At 49.6% G+C, this 23,793-nt stretch overlaps 1 protein-coding gene across 5 annotated transcripts in view; it reads right to left on the bottom strand.

The window, feature by feature from the left end:
* Nucleotides 1-23,793, bottom strand: part of UNC13B (unc-13 homolog B) — a 2,660,654-nt gene that overhangs the window by 183,347 nt on the left and 2,453,514 nt on the right. For all 5 annotated transcript variants that reach the window (XM_085628130.1, XM_085628129.1, XM_085628128.1 and 2 more), the window contains one exon: nt 22,204-22,327. In XM_085628130.1, the coding sequence (XP_085484256.1) occupies nt 22,204-22,327 (124 nt within the window). The remainder of the gene's footprint in view (nt 1-22,203; nt 22,328-23,793) is intronic.

The following is a 23,793-nucleotide window of genomic DNA, read 5'->3' on the forward strand; positions in this document are numbered from 1 at the left end:
GCTCACAAGGGTAGTGACTATCCTAAGGTCTAGTTTCCGAGTCTCGACTCTCTAGCTGCTTCAGAAGTGTCCTTAAACTGTTTATATCTAAACTGTACTATTTCTATCGACTATACGCATTACGCGTGAGTGTTTCCACTCTGCACCTGAATCCCGTGGGCCTCCCACTTCCTCACTGTTGCTAGTGTAGTGTAGCCCCAGCGATTCCCTAGGCCTAGGCCTATCCTATTTCCGTGACAGTGGTCCTTATACCACTTACTTAGTATATGGTTTGCGTGGCCCCTAGGGCCTAACTGTATTACTTACCTGTGTGACTTAATGTATGCTTAAATAAGACTGTGTTGTACTTACCTCTAATCTCATAAAGAGTGCTGAGGGTTTGACTAGAATAAATACACTTTATTTTATATATATATCTGTTGTGGTGTCCTTTCATTTGGTATTCAAGGGATTATATATGGTATCACAGCTGGCTTCACATGCCATTCAGAGTTTAGCCTAAGACTGCTCTTGTCCATGCTAACACTAGGATAGCTGGTCTATAAGGTTGACTTTACAACCAATCACCATAAGGGTATTTGGACTGATATAAGGTGTACACTAGAACTAGTGACATCATACATCAGGCCAACTTCTCACATTGGTGAGCAGCGGTTGGGATCTGAGCTTGCTGTTGTAATACTATTGTAATCTTGAGATACTAAATTGAAAGATCACACAGATATTGTTTAGGTACATATAACATAGATTATAATACTTAATTCCTACTGGACTTAGTGGTTGTAGGTTGAAGGGAGTAACACACCCTGACTACAACTACTAGAGAGGTTTAGTAGATACAACTAGTGTAGGTAGGTGCACACACCACACCCTCACTAGAATCATGTCCCTGAATGGAGATCACACTGATACTCCCTCAGGGGAGGAGAATCCTAGACAGATTCCCTCTAGATATGATGCATTCACTTTCCAGGAGATGAGACAACTGTGTACCTCCAGGAGATTAAAACAGGGTTCCAACCCTACCCTTAGACAGCTAGTGGAGCTTCTGGAGACCTATGATGCTGAAAGAGCTGCTAAGCATGGTGCCATAGCTGTAGATAAGGGTCTACCCACCACAGAGGAGTCAGATGGGGCTTCAGATGAAGAGGTAGACAGCCAGGGCCAAGTAGGAAGACTTAGCCAGGCTAACCTAAGCTTACATGGGAGTTTGCATGGGGTGCCCCCATACAGACCCCCAAGTGGGCTTAACCAGAGAGGCAGGAGGGACAGATCCCCTTCAAGGGAATCCATCCACTCCCATGTCTCTAGCATCTCTAGTGCTTCCTCTCACAGGGGAATGACTTCCCCTGAGAGAAAGGAGCATGAAGCCAGAATGAGGGAAGCTAATCTGAGGATTCAGAGGGAAGAACTTGCCCTTGCCAAAGAGAAGCTTGCTCTGGCTAGAGAGCAAAAGTTAAGTGGGTCAGAACCCACTGGTGGCAGCAATATCCCTAAGGATAGAGACAGGCACTATGATAATAGAAACCTGAGCGAGATTGTCCCTCCCTACAAGTGTGGGGATGACATCCACAAATGGATAACTGCTTTGGAGAGAGCTTGCAAAGTACAGCAGGTACCCCAAAGTCAGTGGGCAGCTATCTTGTGGCTCTCCTTCTCTGAGAAAGGTAGAGACAAGCTCCTCACAGTTAGTGATGAGGATGCAGACAATTACACTGTCCTGAAGAGTGCTCTGATTGATGGGTTTGGCCTAACCACTGAACAATACAGGTTGTTGTTCAGGGATACCCAGAAGACACAGACTCAGGACTGGACTGACTTTGTAGATTGTGCCACTAAGGCTCTGGAAGGCTGGCTAGTGGGAAGTAAGGTTAAGGACTTTACAGGATTGTATAATTTGATCATGAGAGAGCAAATCCTTAACAACTGTCAAAACCAGCTACTGCATCAACACCTGATTGATTCTGATCTGGCTTCTCCCCAAGAATTGGGAAAGAAGGCAGATAGATGGGTCAGGACTAGAGTTAAGCAGAAAAACCAGAACCAGGGCTGTGATCAGAAAAAGGCAGACCAGAAGGGTAATGATCAGAAACAAAAAGACCAGAAGTCTTCACCAGGCCCCCAAAAGGCTCAGGGGGAGGGTGGTCCCAAAAAGGATAAAAAGAAAGATGGCCAAAAGAAACCATGGTGCAACTATTGTAAGTCCAACTCACATTGGTTTAGTGAGTGCACCAAAAAGGATAAGCCCCCAGCCACCATTGCCCCTAAGGCAACTGTACCCCCTAGTCCAGCTGTAAGTGGTGGTTCCCAGCAAAAGGGTGTAGTAGGGTTAACCCTGGGAACTGAGGAGGATTCTGGCCTAGTCAGAATACCTACTCAGGCTGTTCTGATCTGTGATTGGGACTTAGCCTTGTCCTCTATTGTAGGCCCCAGTAACCTGGGCAAGTACAGACAGACTCCTTTTATCAACCAAAGAATGGCTCAGGCCTACAGGGACACTGGGGCTAGTGTCACAATGGTGACATCTGCCTTTGTGGACCCTGGACAGATCATACTAGGTGAGAATTACCTAGTGACCAACGCTAGCAATGCCACTACCTCCCATAGTGTGGCTATTGTTAACTTCTCCTGGGGAGGGGTAACTGGCCTCAAGAAAGTTGTTGTTAGTTCAGACCTTCCTGTAGAGTGTTTACTGGGCAATGATCTTGAAACTTCAGTTTGGTCTGAAGTGGAGTATAGGACCCATGCAGAAATGCTGGGAATAGATGCACATGTCCTTGCTGTGACCAGGTCACAGGCCATAAAGTGCACCACTGAACAAGTGCTGGATCCTGAAACTATGGACCAGTCACAACCCAAGAGAAAGAGCAGTAGGGTTAAGGCTGTGCCTTCCCCCCTGCCTCAGGTAGTGGATCAGCCCTCCCAGGAGGATGATTCTGAGAGCCCTGAAGGAACTGTCCTAGAAGAACTTGAACCTGATCAGGTTCAGTTTCTTGGGACAGGGGGACCTTCAAGGGCAGATCTGAGGCAGGCTCAATTAGACTGCCCCTCTCTTGAACCCCTCAGACAGCTGGCTGCTGCTGAGGCTGCAGGGAATGCTCAAGGTACCCATAGAGTGTATTGGGATGAAGGGCTACTGTACTCAGAGGCTAGAGACCCCAAACCTGGTGCATCCAGGAGGTTGGTCATACCACTGAAGTTCAGAGGCTTCCTTCTTACCTTGGCCCATGATATTCCCCTTGCAGGACATTTAGGCCAGAACAAGACTTGGGACAGGCTTGTCCCTCACTTTCACTGGCCCCATATTTCAGAAGATACCAAGGAGTTTTGTCGCTCCTGTGTCACCTGCCAAGCCAGTGGCAAATCAGGTGGCACCACAAAGGCCCCCCTCATACCACTACCTGTGGTGGGGGTTCCCTTTGAAAGAGTGGGCATAGATATTGTAGGACCAATGGACCCACAAACAGCATCTGGGCACAGATTCATACTGGTGATAGTGGACCATGCCACCAGGTATCCAGAAGCTATTCCCCTGAGGACCACAACAGCTCCTGTTGTGGCAAGGGCCCTGCTTGGAGTATTCTCCAGAGTGGGCTTTCCAAAGGAGGTCATTTCTGACAGAGGTGCCAACTTCATGTCAGGATACTTGACTGCAATGTGGAAGGAGTGTGGTGTGAACTACAAGTTCCCCACACCCTGTCACCCACAGTGCAATGGGCTTGTTGAGAGATTCAACAAGACCCTAAAGGGAATGATAAAAGGTTTACCAGACAAGCTTAGGCGAAGATGGGACATCCTTTTACCCTGCCTTCTGTTTGCTTACAGAGAGGTCCCACAAAAGGGGGTTGGCTACAGCCCTTTTGAGCTTTTGTTTGGGCATCCTGTAAGAGGACCCCTATGTTTGGTGAGGGAAGGATGGGAGAGACCTCTCAGACAACCCAAACTTGATATAGTGGATTATGTACTTGGTCTCCGCTCCAGGATGGCAGAGTATATGAAGAAGGCTTCTAAAAACCTTGAGGCAAGCCAAGAACTCCAAAAAGCTTGGCATGACCAAAAGGCTGTGCTGACTGTTTACCAGCCAGGGCAGAAAGTGTGGGTGTTGGAGCCAGTGGCCCCAGCAGCACTCCAAGACAAATGGTCTGGACCCCACACTATTGTTGAGAAAAAGGGAGAAGTCACCTACTTGGTGGACATTGGGACTCCCAGAAGCCCCCACAGGGTGCTTCATGTCAACAGATTGAAGGCATATGTTGACAGAGCAGACATGGGCTTACTCATGGCTACAGATGAGGGGCAGGAGGAAGAGAGTGACCCTCTCCCAGACCTGTTGACTCAGAACCCTGATGATGGCTCAGTTGATGGTGTGGTCTTTTCTGACAGCCTCACTGTCCATCAACAACAGGACTGCAGACAGGTTCTGCAATCCTACAGACATATGTTCTCTCTGACCCCAAGTCAGACAAACTGGTGCACCCATGAGGTGGACACTGGTGACAGTCTGCCTGTGAAGAGTAAAATCTACATGCAACCTGACCATGTCAGGGACTGCATAAAAGTTGAGGTACAAAAGGTGTTGGAGCTGGGAGTCATTGAACCTTCAGAGAGCCCTTGGGCTAGTCCTGTAGTCCTTGTGCCAAAGCCTCACACCCAAGATGGTAAGAGAGAGATGAGGTTTTGCGTGGATTACAGAGGTCTCAATGCTGTCACTAGGACAGATGCCCACCCAATACCTAGGGCAGATGAGCTCATTGACAGACTGGCAGCTGCTAAGTTTTTGAGCACATTTGACCTAACAGCAGGCTACTGGCAAATCAGACTAGCTGAGAATGCAAAGGCCAAAACTGCTTTCTCGACCCCAGGAGGACATTATCAATTTGTGGTAATGCCCTTGGGTTTGAAGAATGCACCTGCCACTTTCCAAAGGTTGGTGAATCAAGTCCTTACTGGGTTGGATGATTATTGTGCAGCTTATCTTGATGATATTGCTGTCTTTAGCTCCACCTGGGAGGATCACCTGGTCCACCTGAGGAATGTTTTAGAGGCCCTGCAAAAGGCAGGCCTCACTATCAAGGCCACTAAGTGCCAGATAGGGCAGAGCAAGGTTGTATACCTGGGCCACCTAGTTGGTGGGGGTCAGGTTCAACCACTGGAGAGCAAGATCCAGACCATAAAGCACTGGACTCCTCCAACTACCCAGACTCAGGTCAGAGCTTTCTTGGGCCTGACTGGGTACTACAGAAAGTTTGTTAAGAACTATGGGTCCATTGTGACACCACTTAATGACTTGACCTCCAAGAAAATGCCAAAGAAAGTTCAGTGGACAGTAAGCTGTCAAAAAGCATTTGATGACCTGAAGCAGGCCATGTGCAGTGCACCTATTCTGAAAAGTCCAGACTACTCCAAAGAGTTCATTGTCCAGACAGATGCTTCTGAGTTAGGTGTGGGAGCTGTTCTTTCACAACTGAACGTAGATGGTCAAGACCAGCCCATTGCTTTTATAAGTAGAAGGCTGACCCCTAGAGAGAAACGTTGGTCAGCGATTGAGAGGGAGGCCTTTGCTGTGGTTTGGGCCCTAAGAAGCTGAGGCCATACTTGTTAGGCACCCACTTCAAGATTCAGACAGACCATAAGCCCCTCTTGTGGCTAAATCAGATGAAGGGTGAAAATCCCAAACTTCTTAGGTGGTCCATTTCCCTTCAGGGGATGGACTTCACAGTGGAACATAGACCTGGGACTGACCATGCCAATGCAGATGGACTCTCCAGATATTTCCACTTAGAACATGAAGACTCAACTGGTCAAGGTTAGTTTAATGTCCCTAAGTTTGGGGGGGGGGGTTGTGTAGGAGAGTAGGGTCTGCTTTCTATGTTCACCCCCACTTTTTGCTTTTGCTTTACTGGTTTTCGACTTAGATGTGGCTGTGGGCCTGCTAACCAGACCCACAGCCCTGCTGTTCTCTCTCTAAATTGATACTATGTACTTTCGGTGCATAACCCATTTGGATAGGATCACCTTATTGGCCCCTGTACAGTGTACCTTAGGTACCCAGGGCATAGGTGTATCCTAGGCCTACCAGGGGCTGCAGCACGTATTGTGCCACCCCTGGCCTGTCCTTCCATTATGACACAACTGGCTGATCACTCAGCTGGGGCAAGGTTGTGTAATCACTCCTTGCTTAGGTGTAGTATTCCTATACCTAACTTACATATAGACACATGTGTACCTATCAGCCACTCCTATGGCAGGCCTTAACAATCCTGGAGGCAGAGTGCTTGGTAACATGTGAGATGGTGCTCTAGCATGAGCTGACCCTGTCTGCAGCTTTCGGAACCATGTCCTTATAGCTGTTCTATGATATAGCCTACCATATACTCTTAAAGTGCCTTATAATCTTAAACGGTTATGGTAACTATGGTTTGGCTTTATCAAAACATGTCGTGTAAGGTGTCTAACACTTTGGAATAATACCCCCATCCCATTTCTGGGGATGAGGATATTATCCCTCCCTTCTAGAGGGAGAAGGCATGTTGTAACCTACTTACCCGGTTAAAGTTAACCAGAGCCCCAGCATCACAAAATGGATGCTGCTGCCACAGACACGAGTCTGACCTCCTGCTGCTGGGAGTGATCCCGGCAAGGGAGGCTTGGACAATAGGTTTCCTGCCTTGGGAGGTGCGAGCACCACCCCAGACAGGCCTTAGTGTATTGGGGCAGGGAGGGATGAAAAGAATGAGACATGCCTGGGGCACACAAGGTGTCCCGTGCATAGTCCAGTTCAAACCGGTGCTGGGGCACTCCAGCCCCAGTCCTGGCGCGAAACTGGACAAAGGGAAGGGGGTGTAACCACCCCGCTCCCAGGTCCCACCCATAAGGCGTGACCTAGCAGGTAACCCAGCCCCCCAGATTAGTATAAGAGTGGTAGCTGGACCCCAGGAGATTAGATTATCCTGAACCTGCAACTTGAACAGAAACTCTGGACCTTCGACATTCGACGAAAGAAGAAGACTGAAGAATCTCCCTTGTGGCCAAGGAGTGGCTACCCTGTGCAAACAGGCACCATCAAGAGACTACCCTTTGCTTTGCTAAAGTTCTACGAGGGACCAACTGCAGAGCCCGACCAGAGCCTTGACTTCCAGACTTCTCCGACCCTGATCCACATCCACAGCCGTGCTGAGATCCGTGGAGGCGACGAGAGACGTGGGACCGGCTACCTGGGAAAAGTGGCTAGTATTTTCAAGCGCAGCTTCTGAGGCACCCTCGAAGTTGTGCACCGGGGATTGAGAAGCCCCAATCCCAAGCACCATCTGCACCGAAGATCAGCCCCCCACACTCCACGAGTCCTGCGTGGTGCCCTTCTGCATTTTCCTGCTTGCCGCGTATGTCCGGTTGCTTGCCCGCTGGCTAGTGGCCTTTGTGACGACGCATCCTGAAATCTTCACCACTGGTTTGGCTCCTCCAGACTGGCTCCTGCTTCTTTGAAAAAGAGAAGCACCCCAGACCTTCCTGGTCTGCACCAGAAGCAAGTCCTCCGTTCTTCGTGGGTTCCGCTTGCCAAGGCTTGGTGAGTCCTAGTCCAACTTCGACGCCGCCGACAGCAAGAGCCTTCGTGGGACAGCTCGCCTCCTGGTCCTGGTCGTCCTCGACGTTCCCTGGTCCTCGTGGCTGCAGCGACAAGCTTCACCTTCACCTGCAATCTTCACGACATCGCCTGGTTCCTTCCTGGTTCCACGTGGTCACTGGCTAGTGACCTTGACTCTGTCCCTTCTGCTTGCAGGTCTCCTCTCTTCTTGATCCCAGCCTTGGGATCCACCGGACACTCTTCACTGACTGCCTGTCAGCAACTTTCCTTCAGGCATCCATAGAAGTCCACGACGAAACCCGACGCAAGTTCACACCTATGCACCCGCAGCCCGTGGGCTAGGTAACTTGGGTACTTCGGTGCTCACAAGGGTAGTGACTATCCTAAGGTCTAGTTTCCGAGTCTCGACTCTCTAGCTGCTTCAGAAGTATCCTTAAACTGTTTATATCTAAACTGTACTATTTCTATCGACTATACGCATTACGCGTGAGTGTTTCCACTCTGCACCTGAATCCCGTGGACCTCCCACTTCCTCACTGTTGCTAGTGTAGTGTAGCCCCAGCGATTCCCTAGGCCTAGGCCTATCCTAATTCCGTGACAGTGGTCCTTATACCACTTACTTAGTATATGGTTTGCGTGGCCCCTAGGGCCTAACTGTATTACTTACCTGTGTGACTTAATGATGCTTAAATAAGACTGTGTTGTACTTACCTCTAATCTCATAAAGAGTGCTGAGGGTTTGACTAGAATAAATACACTTTATTTTATATATATATCTGTTGTGGTGTCCTTTCATTTGGTATTCAAGGGATTATATATGGTATCAGAGCTGGCTTCACATGCCATTCAGAGTTTAGCCTAAGACTGCTCTTGTCCATGCTACCACTAGGATAGCTGGTCTATAAGGTTGACTTTACAACCAATCACCATAAGGGTATTTGGACTGATATAAGGTGTACACTAGAACTAGTGACATCATACATCAGGCCAACTTCTCACATTAGGTGTAGTATTCCTATACCTACCTTTTATATCGACACATGTGTACCTATCAGCCACTCCTATAGCAGGCCTTAACAATCCTGGAGGCAGAGTGCTTGGTAACATGTGAGATGGTGCTCTAGCCGGAGCTGAGCCTGTCTGCAGCTTTCGGAACCAAGTCCTTATAGCTGTTCTATGATATAGCCTACCATAAGTGCCTTATAATCTTAAACGGTTATGGTAACTATGGTTTGGCTTTATCAAAACATGTCGTGTAAGGTGTCTAACACTTTGGAATAATACCCCCATCCCATTTCTGGGGATGAGGATATTATCCCTCCCTTCAAGAGGGAGAAGACATGTTGAAACCTACTTACCCGGTTAAGGTTAACCAGAGCCCCAGCATCACAAAATGGATGCTGCTGCCACGACACAAGTCTGACCTCCTGCTGCTGGGAGTGATCCCGGCACGGGAGGCTTGGACAATAGGTTTCCTGCCTTGGGAGGTGCGAGCACCACCCCAGACAGGCCTTAGTGTATTGGGGCAGGGAGGGATGAAAGAAACGAGACACTGCCTGGGGCACACAAGGTGTCCCATGCACAGTCCAGTTCAAACCGGTGCTGGGGCACTCCAGCCCCAGTCCTGGCGCGAAACTGGACAAAGGGAAGGGGGTGTAACCACCCCCCTCCCAGGTCCCACCCATAAGGCGTGACCTAGCAGGCAACCCAGCCCCCCAGATTAGTATAAGTGTGGTAGCTGGGCCCCAGGAGATTAGATTATCCTGAACCTGCAACTTGAACAGAAACTCTGGACCTTCGACATTCGACGAAAGAAGAAGACTGTAGAATCTCCCTTGTGGCCAAGGAGTGGCTACCCTGTGCAAACAGGCACCATCAAGAGACTTACCCTTTGCTTTGCTGAAGTTCTACGAGGGACCGACTGCAGAGCCCGACCAGAGCCTTGACTTCGAGACTTCTCCGACCCTGATCCACATCCACAGCCGAGCTGAGATTCGTGGAGGCGACGAGAGACGTGGGACCGGCTACCTGGGAAAAGTGGCGAGTATCTTCCAGCGCAGCTTCTGAGGTACCCTCGAAGTTGTGCACCGGGGATTGAGAAGCCCCAACCCCAAGCACCATCTGCACCGACAATCAGCCCCCCACACTCCACGAGTCCTGCGTGGGGCCCTTCTGCATTTTCCTGCTTGCCGCGTCTGTCCGGTTGCTTGCCCGTTGGCTAGTGGCCTTTGCGACGACACACCTTTGAATCTTCACTGCTGGTTTGGCTCCTCCAGACTGGCTCCCGCTCCTCTGCAAAAGAGAAGCACCCCAGACCTTCCTGGTCTGCACCAGAAGCAAGTCCTCCATTTTTCGTGGGTTCCGCTTGCCAAGGCTTGGTGAGTCCTAGTTCGACTTCGACGCCGCCGACAGCAAGAGCCTTCGTGGGACAGCTCGCCTCCTGGTCCTGGTCGTCCTCGACGTCTCCTGGTACCCGTGGCTGCTGCGACAAGCTTCACCTCTTCACCTGCAATCTTCACGACATCGCCTGGTTCCTTCCTGGTTCCACGTGGTCACTGGCTAGTGACCCAGACTCTGTCCCTTCTGCTTGCAGGTATCCTCTCTTCTTGATCCCAGCCTTGGGATCCACCGGACACTCTTCACTGACTGCCTGTCAGCAACTTTCCTTCAGGCATCCATAGAAGTCCACGACGAAACCCGACGCAAGTTCACACCTATGCACCCGCAGCTCGTGGGCTAGGTAACTTGGGTACTTCGGTGCTCACAAGGGTATTGACTATCCTAGGGTCTAGTTTCCGAGTCTCGACTTTCTAGCTATACCAGAAGTGTCCTAAAACTGCTTATTTCTAACTGCTAGTGATTCTATTGACTTTTACGCATTACGCGTGAGTGTTTCCACTCTTCACCTGAATCCCGTGGGCCTCCCACTTCCTCACTGTTGGTAGTGTAGTGTAGCCCCAGCGATTCCCTAGGCCTAGGCCTATTCTATTTCCGTGACAGTGGTCCTTATACCACTTCTTTAGTATATGGTTTGCGTGGCCCCTAGGACCTAACTGTATTACTTACCTGTGTGACTTAATGTATGCTTAAATAAGACTGTGTTGTACTTACCTCGAATCTCATAAAGAGTGCTGAGGGTTTGACTAGAATAAATACACTTTATTTTATATATATATCTGTTGTGGTGTCCTTTCATTTGGTATTCAAGGGATTATATATGGTATCACAGCTGGCTTCACATGCCATTCAGAGTTTAGCCTAAGACTGCTCTTGTCCATGCTACCACTAGGATAGTTGGTCTATAAGGTTGACTTTACAACCAATCACCATAAGGGTTGTGTTGTTTGGACTGATATAAGGTGTACACTAGAACTAGTGACATCATACATCAGGCCAACTTCTCACAACCACCACTGCAGAGCTCTCGCAGTTCCTTCCGTGATCTAGATCGCATCGGTGAGATTTCCTCTATGCTGTGACCACTGGAACTTCAGGTCGCACTGCAGAGCCCGCATAGACCACCTGGCATGCTTTACCAACAGGAGGCTATGAGGCCAATAGAGGCTGAAACATCGGAATCATAACCTGAATATCCTGGACTCGCTGCTTGGGAGGATAGGCCGGAAACTGTGCTGTGTCCAGAACAGCTCCGATGAAAGGGAGCGTATGAGAAGGAGTCAGGGGGCGAATTCGGCTCGTTTCTAGAGAACCCCAGCAAATGCAGGAGGCCTGCTGTAGTCTGAAGGTGGGAGAGAATAGGGGCAAGGATACCTTCAACAGCCAGTCATCGAGGTACACCAAGACTGACACCCCCAACATGCGCAGATGAGTTGGGACCACCGCCATCACTTTGGTAAACACTCGAGTGGGGTACTGGTAAGGCCAAAGAGGAGCATGGTAAACTGAAAGTGCTCGACGCATACCTTGAACCACAGGTAACGCCTGTGGTCAGGCAGGATGGGGATGTGAAAATACGCATCCAGCAGGTCCAACGCTACCATCAGTCTTCTTGGTCTATGGCAGACAAGACCTGAGCTAGAGTGAGCATCTTGAACTTCTCCTAGAGGAAGAGATTGACGGTCTGAAGATCTAAAATTGGACACAACCCTTTGTTCTTTTTCGGAATCCGAAAGTAGCAGGAATAACAGCCACTGCCTACTTCTGAATCCGGGACCCTCTCTATGGAACCCACTTGTTTGATGTTATGGACCTCCAGGAGGGGAGATGATGATGGATTCTTCTGCCAACTGGAGGTGCGTGGTCTTGCAGAGGCAGTCCACGAGTGCCTTGAGGCTCCCGCTGCCGAGGGCAAGGAGGCAGACGACTTCTGGCTTCCATTCCTAGGTCGGAATGAACCGCGTCCACGTCCCCGCAAAGCTTTGGAAGTCTGTGCAGGATGGTGGCTGGGATAAGGCTGACGTGGCTAGAAACCCCTTCCATTGCCATGAAAGGGGCGCAAGCTAGACTGGCCACGAGGTGTAGAAAGGAGGCCCAAGGATCTGGCTGTAGCTTGAGAGTCCTTGAAACTCACAAGGGCAGAGTCTGCCTTCTCCCCAAAAAGACGGGTTCCATCAAATTGTATGTCCATTAAATTTGCCTGGACATCGCCCAAGAAGCCAGATGTCCCAAATCAGGCATGGCGCCTCAAGGCCACTGTTGTGGAAATCGATCTGCCCAGCGAATCCATCGTATTAAGGCCAACACTTATGGTGAATTTTGCTGCATCTCTCCTGACCTTAACTGCCTGACAGAGCACAGCCTGGGCCTATTACGCGACTTGTGGCAGCACTTGCGCAACCGTCTCCCAAAGGGAGTGGGAGAAACGGTCCAATAAGCATGCGGTATTCACTGACCGCAGTGCCAGGCTGGAAGAAGAAAACATCTTACCAACTGAATCCAGCCTCTTGGATTCCATTATAAGGAGGGGCGGAAGGGAACGCACCCTGGTATGTAGTAGCCTGAAAAACCAAGCTTTTGGGGGTGGGGTGTTGGCTGAGGAACTTTGGGTCACCTGGAGCTGGGTGATGGTGGCATGACCACAGGTTGGCCAGATTCTGTGTACTGGGTAGCGAAAAATTACCCAACAGCGCCTCTAGACAGCATGGCTCTGCTCGAAGGGCTCTGCATAGAGTCACTCCTGAGTTGCTGGCTCAGGCCGCTATGGACCATCCTTGCCCACTTTCAGGGGATTTAGAGCAGGATGTGGAGTCCTTGCAGGGGTGACTGCTGGAGAGGTTGAATGATCTGGCCCCCGCAATGGCCCCTCGGGACACGGCTAAGAGGGTTTCAGCTCCGTGGTTCACTGAGGCATTGTGTGCCACCCGTGCCCATTGTAAGGTGGCGGAGAGGGCATGGCGCCTCCACTATGATCCGGAGGCCAGACTGGCTTACAGGACAATGATCAAATCCTATCATCAGGATATTCTCCGTGAGAAGAAGGATTATCTGGCCAGGAGGATTGAGGCTGCCTCTAACTCTTGTAAAGAGATTTTTACTGTGGTGAGGGAGTTTACGGCTCCCAGATCCAACGTGTCCCATAGTGTTCCATCGGAGCTTTGGGTCTGTGATCTTGCCAAATTTTTCACGGATAAGATAAAGTCTATCCAGGACTCTTTCCCAGTGAGGTCTGCGGAAGTGTGTTCTAGTTTGAAGGCCGGATTATCTTCACCGTCCACGCAGGGTGCGGTTCTTGATGAGTTTCCATCTGTCTCCGCTGATGTCTCCCTAGCTCTTTTGGCCAATCTTAGATCGGGTTCGCCATTAGATTCCTGTCCAGCCAAATTTTTTGCCAAGATGGCGGCCGTGGTTAACCCATTGGTCAACTCTTTGGTGAATCTGTCTTTGAGGAAGGGGAGGGTCCCGCTGCCCTGGAAAAGGGCTATGGTGATCCCCCTCCTCAAAAAGCCTGGGTTGGACTCTGAGGTTTGGCTAACTACAGGCCGATTTCCCTTCTGCCGGCCTTGGCTAAAATCACGGAGAAGCATGTGCATGGCGTTCTCTCTAGCTTTCACGAATCCAATGACCTGTTTCACCCATCGCAGTCCGGCTTCCGCCCTAACTTAAGTACGGAGACGGCACTTCTGGAAGTGTCAGAGATCATCAGGGAGACACTGGATTCTGGAGGAAGGGCCATGCTTGTCATGCTGGATCTGTCGGCGGCCTCTGACACCGTCCCCCATGAGGTGCTCCTCTCCAGACTTTACGACATCGGTCTGAGGGGGACGGTGTTCAATTGGTTTACATCTTTTCTCGAGGGCCGCCGACAAACGGTCTGGGCCTCCCCGAGCTCCGCCGAGATGCCGCCACTGGGAGTCGGTGTTCCACAGGGTTCTGTGTTGAGCCCGACTCTGTTCAACATCTTTATGACACCTTTGGCGGCACTGGTGGAGTCCTTTGGGGCCCAGATCGTATCCTACGCGGATGATACTCAATTGCTCTTCACGTGTGGGAAAGATCAGGCTTTTGATGGAGAGAACATCCGGGGTTGCCTGGAGATGGTCTTCAGCTGGTTCCAGCGGAACAGCCTTAAAGCAACCTCCAACAAAACGGAGGTGCTGTTCTTCGGCTGCTCTCTTGACCCTGATTGGCAGGCCTGGTGGCCAATAGATATGTGTCCCTCTGCCCAGGCATCGCATGTGGCAAAAAATCTGGGACTGAAGGTTGATAATAATCTGTCGCTGAGATCACATATTCTTGGCCTGGCGGGCACCTGCTTTGGCATACTTAAGATGCTCCGGAAGTTCCTGCCTCTGCTAACAGAAGAGCATAGAAAGATCACTGTGCAAGCCTTAATAGGCTCCAGACTGGACTATGCGAACGTCCTCTATGTAGGTCTTCCGGACTATCTTGTTCAGCGGTTGCAGGTTGTGCAGAACTCCGCGGCCCGTGCTATTTTTGGTCTCCATAGGCGAGCGAGAGCCTCGGGTCTGGTGCGATCGCTTCATTGGTTGCCCATCTGGAAGCGGATTATGTTTAAAGCACTGACCTTGGCGCATAAAGCGCTATTTGGCGCCGGAGCAAAGTACCTACAACGGAGATTGGCTTTCTACCGCCCAGTTAGATCACTGCGGTCGGAATCTTTGTTTTTGGCTGTGGTTCCTCGAGTGAGGAAGGCTCGCACTGGGGGACGCTCTTTTAGTTTGAGGGCCCCTCAGTTATGGAACTCCTTGCCTTTGGACCTACGGTCTTCCTCTAATCTCCTTTTGTTTAGGAAGAGCCTTAAGACTTGGCTTTTTAACCTCTAGGATGTTTCTTTTTCTCTTGTTCGCTGTCTGTTTTATGATGTTATGTTTTTTACTGAGCTGCCCCGATAAAGCGCCGGGACACTCCTCTGGAGTAGCCGTGCGCTATAGAAATAAAATTTTAACATAACATAACATGCAATTCTCCTAATCACAGGAGCCCATGTGATAGGCTTGGATCACGTGCCTAGAAGGACATCAGTTAGTACTTAATTAAAAGGCAAAGGGGGTTCAAAGATGGAAGCCCCAGGCTGAAGCACTTCGGCCAGGAGATTAGTCCTGACCTGCACGGAAGGCAGCTCTAGTCCAAGGACCTTGGCTGCCCTTTTAACCACCATGGCATAAGATGCCCCCTCCTCCGTAGCCACAGTTGGCGGAGAGAGCATGCCAGTATCTGGGAAAGCGTCCAGTCCACTGGCTTCCCCAAGTTCCCCATACCAGTCCAAATGCTTTGCAGAGTCATTCTGGTGTTCCAAAGGGTCCCTAGACCCCTCCCATTCCTCTACTAAGCCTAACAGATTCTCAAATTGTTCAGGCGACAACATAGAACCCCTGGGTTCAATCAGCATCCAGTGGCGCCGTTCAGACTCTGTGTCATTGGATATGAGGATGGGGCTGGCACCGGCAGCACCAAAGGCACCGACTTCGGGTCCGATGGCACGACCAGCATTGACCACGATCCGGAATCGGATCCCTGAGGCCCCACCAGCACCGTGGCCGGAGCCAATTGCATAGAACCGAATGGGAATCCAGAGCTCACCAGATGGGTAGGTCCGCTCAAAGACATAGCTCATAGCCTCATATAATTCTTTAATTTGAGTGGGGAGTCACTTCAGCTCCCAGAAAGAGAGGGAGGCGTGTAGTCTATCCTGGCTCCGGCTCTGCAAAACAGAGTCTAGAGCGTGGGTGCTCCTTAACTCGTTCGCAGACGGACGATAGTTGAGGAAAAGATGAAGTCCGCTTGGAAGTCTTCTTCTTCTTGTGCCTCTTCCAGAGAGTGCCAAAGACCTCAAGTGGAATGAGGAGGACTTGGGTCTCCGGGAGTGGTGCCACAACCTCCTCCTATTTGATTGGGACCGGGACCTATGTGGAGTCTCAAAGGATGGTGTTGACTGCCTGGCTGCAAGGAGCTTCATAGCCCGCTCCCACAAGTCCTTCGAAGCCATAGCCTGACAGACCGACACGACTTTGAATCTTGGTTGCGCTTAAGACAACAGAGACAGATGAGGTGGGGGTCGGTAACTGACATCATGTGGTGACTAGCACCTCACGGCTTAAACCCTGTCTTCCTCAAACACATCCTAACACACGAATTGAAAAAAAATTTGAAGTCGACAAAAGTTGAAAAAGGGCCTGTCAAAAAGCAACAGAGGGGTAGCTTACCGGATCTGCACCTAGCTGGCGCGGGAAGGAAACAACTGACGTCCGCGTGCCTGGTGGCGCCTATAGAGGTGACCGCGACATCATAAGTAACGCTACCAGCGCAGGCACGTGGAGCTGAATGGAGCCACCCGACGGCACGCGCAAGGGGTATTGCTCGAGCAAAAGGTTCCGGATCCAGCCTCACGCCTGGGACATTAAAAGGTAACGAATCTGCAGCTAGAGGTCTCTTGAGGCTTGAGCCGGGTGTGACTGGAGAGCGCGCGGCTAGCGAGGTATTGCAATAGCTGTCACTTGCCTCTATTCATTTTTATTCTGACTGCTGCTTCTGCGAATTTGCACATTGATGATATTGGTTTGCTAATTTGCACATTTAGTTATTTTACTTGTTGAAGCGAGGGGAGCCGCCATCTTGGTTGCTCCGGGGTCAGCGCTCTAGGCTTCCTCAACGTTCTCCATTTAAGGCCGATGCCTGCGCAAGCGCGCTCAAAGACATCTGAGGCTTGCCGGGTGTGACTGGAGAGTGCGCGGCTAGCGAGGTATTGGAATAGCTGTCACTTGCCTCTATTCATTTTTATTCTGACTGCTGCTTCTGCGAATTTGCACATTGATGATATTGGTTTGCTAATTTGCACATTTAGTTATTTTACCTGTTGAAGCGAGGGGAGCCGCCATCTTGGTTGCTCCGGGGTCAGCGCTCTAGGCTTCCTCAACGTTCTCCATTTAAGGTCGATGCCTGCGCGAGCGCGCCGCCGGCGCGCCGAAGGCGCGCCCAAGGCAAGCCCGTCTGCGCCCGTCCGCGCCCAGGCGCCAGCTACGCCGCCAAACTTATTACATACTCGGCCAACTCTCTCAGAGATCTGCAATCCTCATACCCCTCACTATAGCTGGCCTTGCGCGCCCCGACTTACACCTTTCTCGTCGGCTGTTGCCCCCCGCTAAATCAGTCAGGAACGATACCCCTATCCGGGTGCTGTATCTGAACACCCGTTCCCTAACCAAACACCAAGTTGATATTTTTATCCTTCTATCTAATGAGAAACCAGACGTACTTCTACTCACAGAAACCTGGCTGACCACAGATTCTCTCCCTGATATTCTGGCAGCCCTCCCCCCAGACTATTATATTCTTCATGCCGACCGTATCGGCAATCGTCCTGGGGGTGGGGTGGCAGCCATTATATCTAAACGCCTTAATTTCACCGCCATTCCCCCCCTTTCCCTCCCGGAAGTAGACAATTTAATTATTAGTCTGAAAACCAACGCAGGAGTCTTAATACTTCTCCTCCTATACCGACCCCCACACCCCATGCCGTCCTTTGCTACCGGCCTGACCGAACAGCTCTCCGACCTACTGACTTCGTATCCCAGGCTAGCTCTCTTTGGCGACCTCAATTATTGGTTTAATGATGTCAATGCTGGACCACATGCCACAGCACTTTTTGAAGCCCTTCGTAGCCTTAATCTGACCCAACAAATTTCCTCGCCCACTCACATCAAGGGCCACATCCTGGATCAAATCTGGACCCAAAACATAGCACTTCCCCAACCATCTGTGTCCCCCTGCGTGTGGTCAGACCATCATCTAATCGACTCCACCCTCACTGTCACTGGCTGTACTCCCGCCCCCCTGCTGGCTGGTGGTCTCTCCCTCAAATGGAACTCCTATGATTCCCAAGGCTTTTTTACGACCTTAGCCAACACCCGCCCAGCCATTAACACCTCCGCCAAGATTGACACGTTGGAAAGTGATATCGGTACCTGGTTAATGTCGGCTAGTGACCAATTTGCCCCTTTTACCAAGTTCCCCCGTACCAGACATCACAACTCTCACAGATGGTTCTCGGGCGAACTCAAGAAGCACAAACTGAGGGTGCATCAGCTGGAACGGACATGGAGACGCAACTACTCGGAGCCAGACAGATTACTCTACACTACAGCCCGCAGAGATTACAAACACGCAATCTCCTCAGCCAAATCGGAACATTTTTCTACCAGAATCCTCTATGCGAACAACAAATCAAAGGAGGTCTTCAAAATCATGAACAAACTCACCTCAGATGATAGAACTCTCCCGGGTCAGATCCCTACTCAAGAGACCTGTAATGCCCGTAATCTTTTCTTTGTCGAGAAAATCAATAAAATCAAGGACTCCATTCCCCCCCTCCCTCCGATACTCTCCCCAGTCTTCCCGTCGAACAATTCATCTACTTTCACTCACTTTCCCATCCTCAACTCCAATTCACTAGCCGATCTCGCAATCTGGGTAAAATCAGGCTCTCCCAACGACTGCTGCCCCCTTCGATCCTGCGGGACATCTGCCTCAAACTACCGGACTGCATTTTACCTCTATTGAATGGCTCCCTCAGCACCGGTTGCGTCCCCAATTCCTTCAAAGAGGCCATTTTGGTGCCGCTCTTGAAGAAACCCGGTCTGGACCCGGCGGAACATTCCAACTACCGCCCTATATCGCTTCTACCTTACTTTTCCAAACTAATCGAGGCCCACGTTACCCGGTGCTTTTCCAACTTCATTGAGACCTCCTGTTACCTGGAGCCCAATCAATCCGGCTTCAGGCCCGCCCACTCCACCGAGGCTGTTATCTTAGCAGTTCTGGACACACTGAGGCGTAACGCTGACACAGGGATCCCCCAGGCCCTTGTACTCCTGGATTTGTCCGCCGCGGTCGACACGGTTGATCATAAGATCCTTCTTCACTGTGTCGAGCAGGCGGGCATCCAGGGTCCGGCCCTTAATTGGACTCAGTCCTTTCTAATCGGCAGAACACAAGCCGTCCGCTTGGGTCCTTACACTGCACCTAAAACCCCTACAACCTATGGGGTCCCTCAGGGCTCCGCCTTGTCACCCTTGCTGTTCAACCTCTACCTCCGTCCCTTAATCCGTTCGCTCTGTAGCTGGGATATCACAGTGTATAATTACGCCGATGACTTGCAGATCATCTTTCCACTTGATTTTCCGGACGCTGTAAATAACTTCCATTCCACCATGATACACATCCAGGAGTGGATGGACTACAATCAGTTAAAACTAAATTCCGGCAAAACGGAGCTTCTCCTTCCAGGTTACAGCCCCTCCCATTGGGGCCCGCAGTTCTGGCCTAATAACTTTGGTCCTCCCCCCGGTCCCTATGAAATCAGTAAAAAGCTTAGGTGTGACCATTGACACCGAACTTTCCCTCAGACCTCATATGGGCGCTGTGATCTCCTCATGCATGTTCCAGCTTTGTAAAATCCGCAAAGTCAGCCATCTACTACCACTAGCTGCTTTGATCCAGGTAGTCATCTCCCTGGTACTATCCCGCTTGGACTTTTCTAACTCCTTGTACTACGGTCTCCCGAAATCCCTGTTGCATCGCCTTCAGGTCGTACAGAATCAAGCAGCCCGTCTTATCCATAACACTCCCAAATGGCAGTCGGCCAAACCTTTGCTATACAAACTGCACTGGCTACCCATAGAACAAAGGGCGGCCTTCAAGTTGGGCTGCCTTACGTTCAAATCCCTTCACTGCCCCAGTCCTGCTTTTTTGACGACTCATCAACCCTCACCACCCAACGCGCAATCTTCGCTCAGCCCTCCTTAACCTGCTCGCTGCCCCTAAAACCAAAACCAACAAATTTGGCGGACGCCGGTTTGCCTACCTCGCCCCCAAATTTTGGAACCTTCTTCCCCTACCCATTAAATCTTGTAGCTCTCTCCTTCACTTCAGAAAACTGCTTAAAACCTTCCTCTTCCCCTTACCCTGCTAATCCCTACCGCCTCTGACCCCCTGACTCCCCTCTGTCTTTTAGCGCCAGGAAACCATTGGTGTCAGTGCGCTCTATAAATTTAACTTAACATATCAGATATAGTTTGCACCCCAGGAAACAGCTGGCACTGACAGACTGGAGGGCTAGACTGGCTGAGAACACCCGCTTCCCATATGCCTCAATGAGTTTTGATTCTCTGACAGGAGTTGAGGGAACAGAATTGGGGTTCACCCTACTGGTGGAAGCATACACCACCAAACATTCTTGTATAGGGTGCTGCATCAAAAAATCAGTGTCGCCTGGAGCCAGTCTGTGACGTCTCATAACCTGTCTGGTCGATAGGAAAAGGTCTTGACCTAGATGTCCATAAGGGTGCCATTCAGGGCTTTATTAAATGGAAGTAAGGGTTCTAATGAGGTTCTTTCTCTGTAGCAGAGATGGGTGAGCCATCAAAAAAACAGGGCGAACCGAGCCAGATCCAATCCAAGGGTCTAGCTTGGCTCTTACAGCTGAGCATGAGCCAACCCCTGAAAATGCTTGCCATGTAAATCATATAACAAACATGATAAAATCTCTCCAAAATTCCAAAAAGTGCACTTCTTTTACATGTGGAAGCTTTGACATTAATACTTTGCATTATAGCACTGCACTGGGAAGTACTTATTTAACTATTCCTGCCCCTGCCTCCACCCTGGGGATAGTATCATTAGTGAACTGAGAGGGAAGACAGTTGTTATGTGAACCCTATATGTGGCCCACATTTTTAAAGCTAGAGCAACATTATAGTCTCAAGCATAATAGGTTTTTGTAAAGCTGGTATTTTGAACTCATGTATTTTAAGGTGTTTTCAAATGAAATAGTGAAGAAAATGGAGGACTGGTAAAATAAAATATTTGCCTAAGCACACAAAATTTGTTTAAGAGGGGAAGCTGCGATTATTTGGGGTTTTCTGGTTTCACTTTCTACAAATTAGTCGCTAAACGAGAATCCATTTGTCTCTCCTTTTTACCTCAAATGTTAATGCTTTGTTTTTATGTCTTTGTGCATAAGGGTACAGGGACGGAGGCAGGCAGAAGCCAGATGATAGCTCAGCTCATTACTGGTTTGAGGTTCCAACGGGACCTCAAGCTGAGCCAGGGTTCAGGCTCGAGCCTTGCTCGAGATTTTAGTGTCTCGCCCACCTGTACTCAGTAGCAAAACCTCTGTAAGTATGTTGGCTTTGACTTTCATGGCTGGAAGGTACAAATCAAGAACCTCTGCTGAACATCAGATTACCTCCGCAAAAGAAGCATGTTCTCCCATTGGCAGTCCAAGGAAGAGAACCGTTCAGTGTTTGGGAAAGTGCCCAGTCCACTGGCTGCCTTCAAGTCCATATTGAAGTTGTCATCATCATAGTGTTGGAGAAAATAACCCCCATCATCAGCTCCAAAGACAGGTTTGCTCTGTTGGTGTGGCTTCGGGAAACAACCTTTGCCAGAGTCGAGATAATTTTGGTTTGTAATCTGATAGCCCTATAGGAACGGGGTCTTCCTCCAGCATTGTTGTCAAAAGAACAAGAATGGGTTTTTGCACCAGGTAGAAAGTTATCTCAGACATCGGAGCAGATACCTGGCAGGTTCAAGAGGCACAGATGGCCTGAGGGCATACCCGCCCGCCGTGACCCAACTGGAGGCCTCTTCGAGTACCTGGGGCCAGAAGGTACACCGGAGGGATCCAGAAGTGTGCAGAAAATTTAGAACATGGCCTCCCAAAAGACCTCAAGCTGTTGAGACGTCACTGATGGACCAGGAAACTCGGGGTGCAACAGAATCATTTGCGAGCAGGGCTGCTCGGCAGGGGATGGGTAGCAGCACATCCTCGCAATTTCTCAGGTTGAGGGTGGCAGGGATGGGACAAATCCAGATTGGCCTTCTTATGCTTCCCTTTGACATGCAGGGGCATAGCTGTTCAAATCGTTCAGATTTCTAAAGGCGAGGAATCCATAGTTAGAAGTAACGATCAGAAAGACCATCTCCTTTCTTCTCTCTTGCACTGATATACCTGAGATTTGAACTTTTTACTTTTATGTACATTTATTTTTTTATGATCAACTGCTTTAAATATAATAAAATCAAAAAAGAGAAGAAGGCATGATCTCTTATCACATACGCTCTGTAATCTCACTGTACGGGTTGATATGAGGTTCTCTACTATTTGAGAGGAAGAAAGGGTATCATTCAATTAATTTGTTTACCGTTTGATCTGTAAGGGGTGGCAACACAATCATCTTCTCCATGGTGTTCATCACCACTCTCCACAGCTCTTTAAGAACTCGCTTCAGCACAGTCTTCTCACATACAGTAGCAAAGAGCGTCAAGCTGCAGAGAAACACAAAGAAACCAGAAATTAACAGAGATGAGGGACAGAGGGCTTGGTATTTTCAGGGTAAGAAGGCAATTACTTAAAATACATTTTGCTCTATATTTTATTTTTATTGCACATAAAGTTTGAAGTTTATAACATAGAACAGTCAGTAAAACCTAGAATTATAAGTTAAACAAGTATAAACAACTCTTTTTTCAATGGCTTGATGGCTTACTAATATTCTGTCGCACCAGAAATTGCTATTTTATGCCTATTAGAATCTTCAGAAAATTCATAATCCTGAAATAAATGGGAAGTTACTTACCTTTGGTAACAATAGATCTGTAAGAGACATATGTAGTTATAGATTCCTTACCTTAGCATTACCCCCAGGCATCTGACTGGATGTGGAGAATCTTTCTGTAGCAGTACTCCTGAGCGTCGATAGGTGGCATCCATCTATTCTGCGTCTGTCTTCGGCATCATGGTCACCGGGATGACGTTGCGGTGTCTACTTAGACGCCGCCCCTGTGTGATGACGTCAGTTCTGACACGACTTTCCATGCCAGAAGAGTAGAGCCATGCAAGACATTGACCACTGGTGCACATAACTAGGGCCTGAGAAGGGAGTCCCTATCCCTAGAAGTCAGTTCGCGGAATGGGGAGGATGGGTGGGGCGGAATCTAAAACTACATAGGTCTCTAAGAGATACATTGTTACCGAAGGTAAGTAACTTGCTCATCTGAAAGAGACTGTAGTTATAGATTCCTTACCTTAGAATAGATACCGCTGCAATACCAACCCCAGTGGTGGGTCTGCAAACTAAGTTCACACCAGAAAGTCCTGGAGAACAGACGGCCAAAGAAGCCATCTCTCCGGACTTGGCTGTCCAGGCAGTAATGTCTAGTGAACGTGTGCAGTGATGCCCACGTGGCTGCCTGCGGATATCAACCAGCGGAACTCCACGTCCCAAAGCAATAGTGGCTGCCATTGCCCTGGTGGAGTAGGAGCACAAGCCTACTGGAGGTTCCTTTTTGCCAAAGGATAACAGATCTTGATGCGTAGGACAACCCATCGAGAAATGGTACATTTGTGCATTGCCCAACCTTTCTTGGTGCCCACATAACCCACAAAGAGTTGAATGTCCACCAGGAATTCTTTAGTGCGGTCAAGGTACAAGAACAGTGCACATTTTGGGTCCAGACGGTGGAGTCTCTCCTCCTTCTCTGGAAGGGTCAGAGGCGGGAAGAAGGTGGGCAATGTGATGGTCTGGCCTATGTGGAAAGAGGTAACCACTATGGACAGAAAGGACCACTTTGTCCGGATGAACAGTAAGAAAGGGAGGCTGAGACGACAGAGCCTGAAGCTCACTCACCCTGCGAACAGAGATGATGGCAAGAAGGAAAGCAGTCTTTTACGAAGGAAGACAAAGAGGACAATTATGTAGTGGCTCAAAGGGAGAATACATAAGTAAGTACAA

Source organism: Triturus cristatus, chromosome 2_1 (genome assembly GCF_964204655.1).
Source record: "Triturus cristatus chromosome 2_1, aTriCri1.1, whole genome shotgun sequence".
Taxonomy (NCBI): domain Eukaryota; kingdom Metazoa; phylum Chordata; class Amphibia; order Caudata; family Salamandridae; genus Triturus; species Triturus cristatus.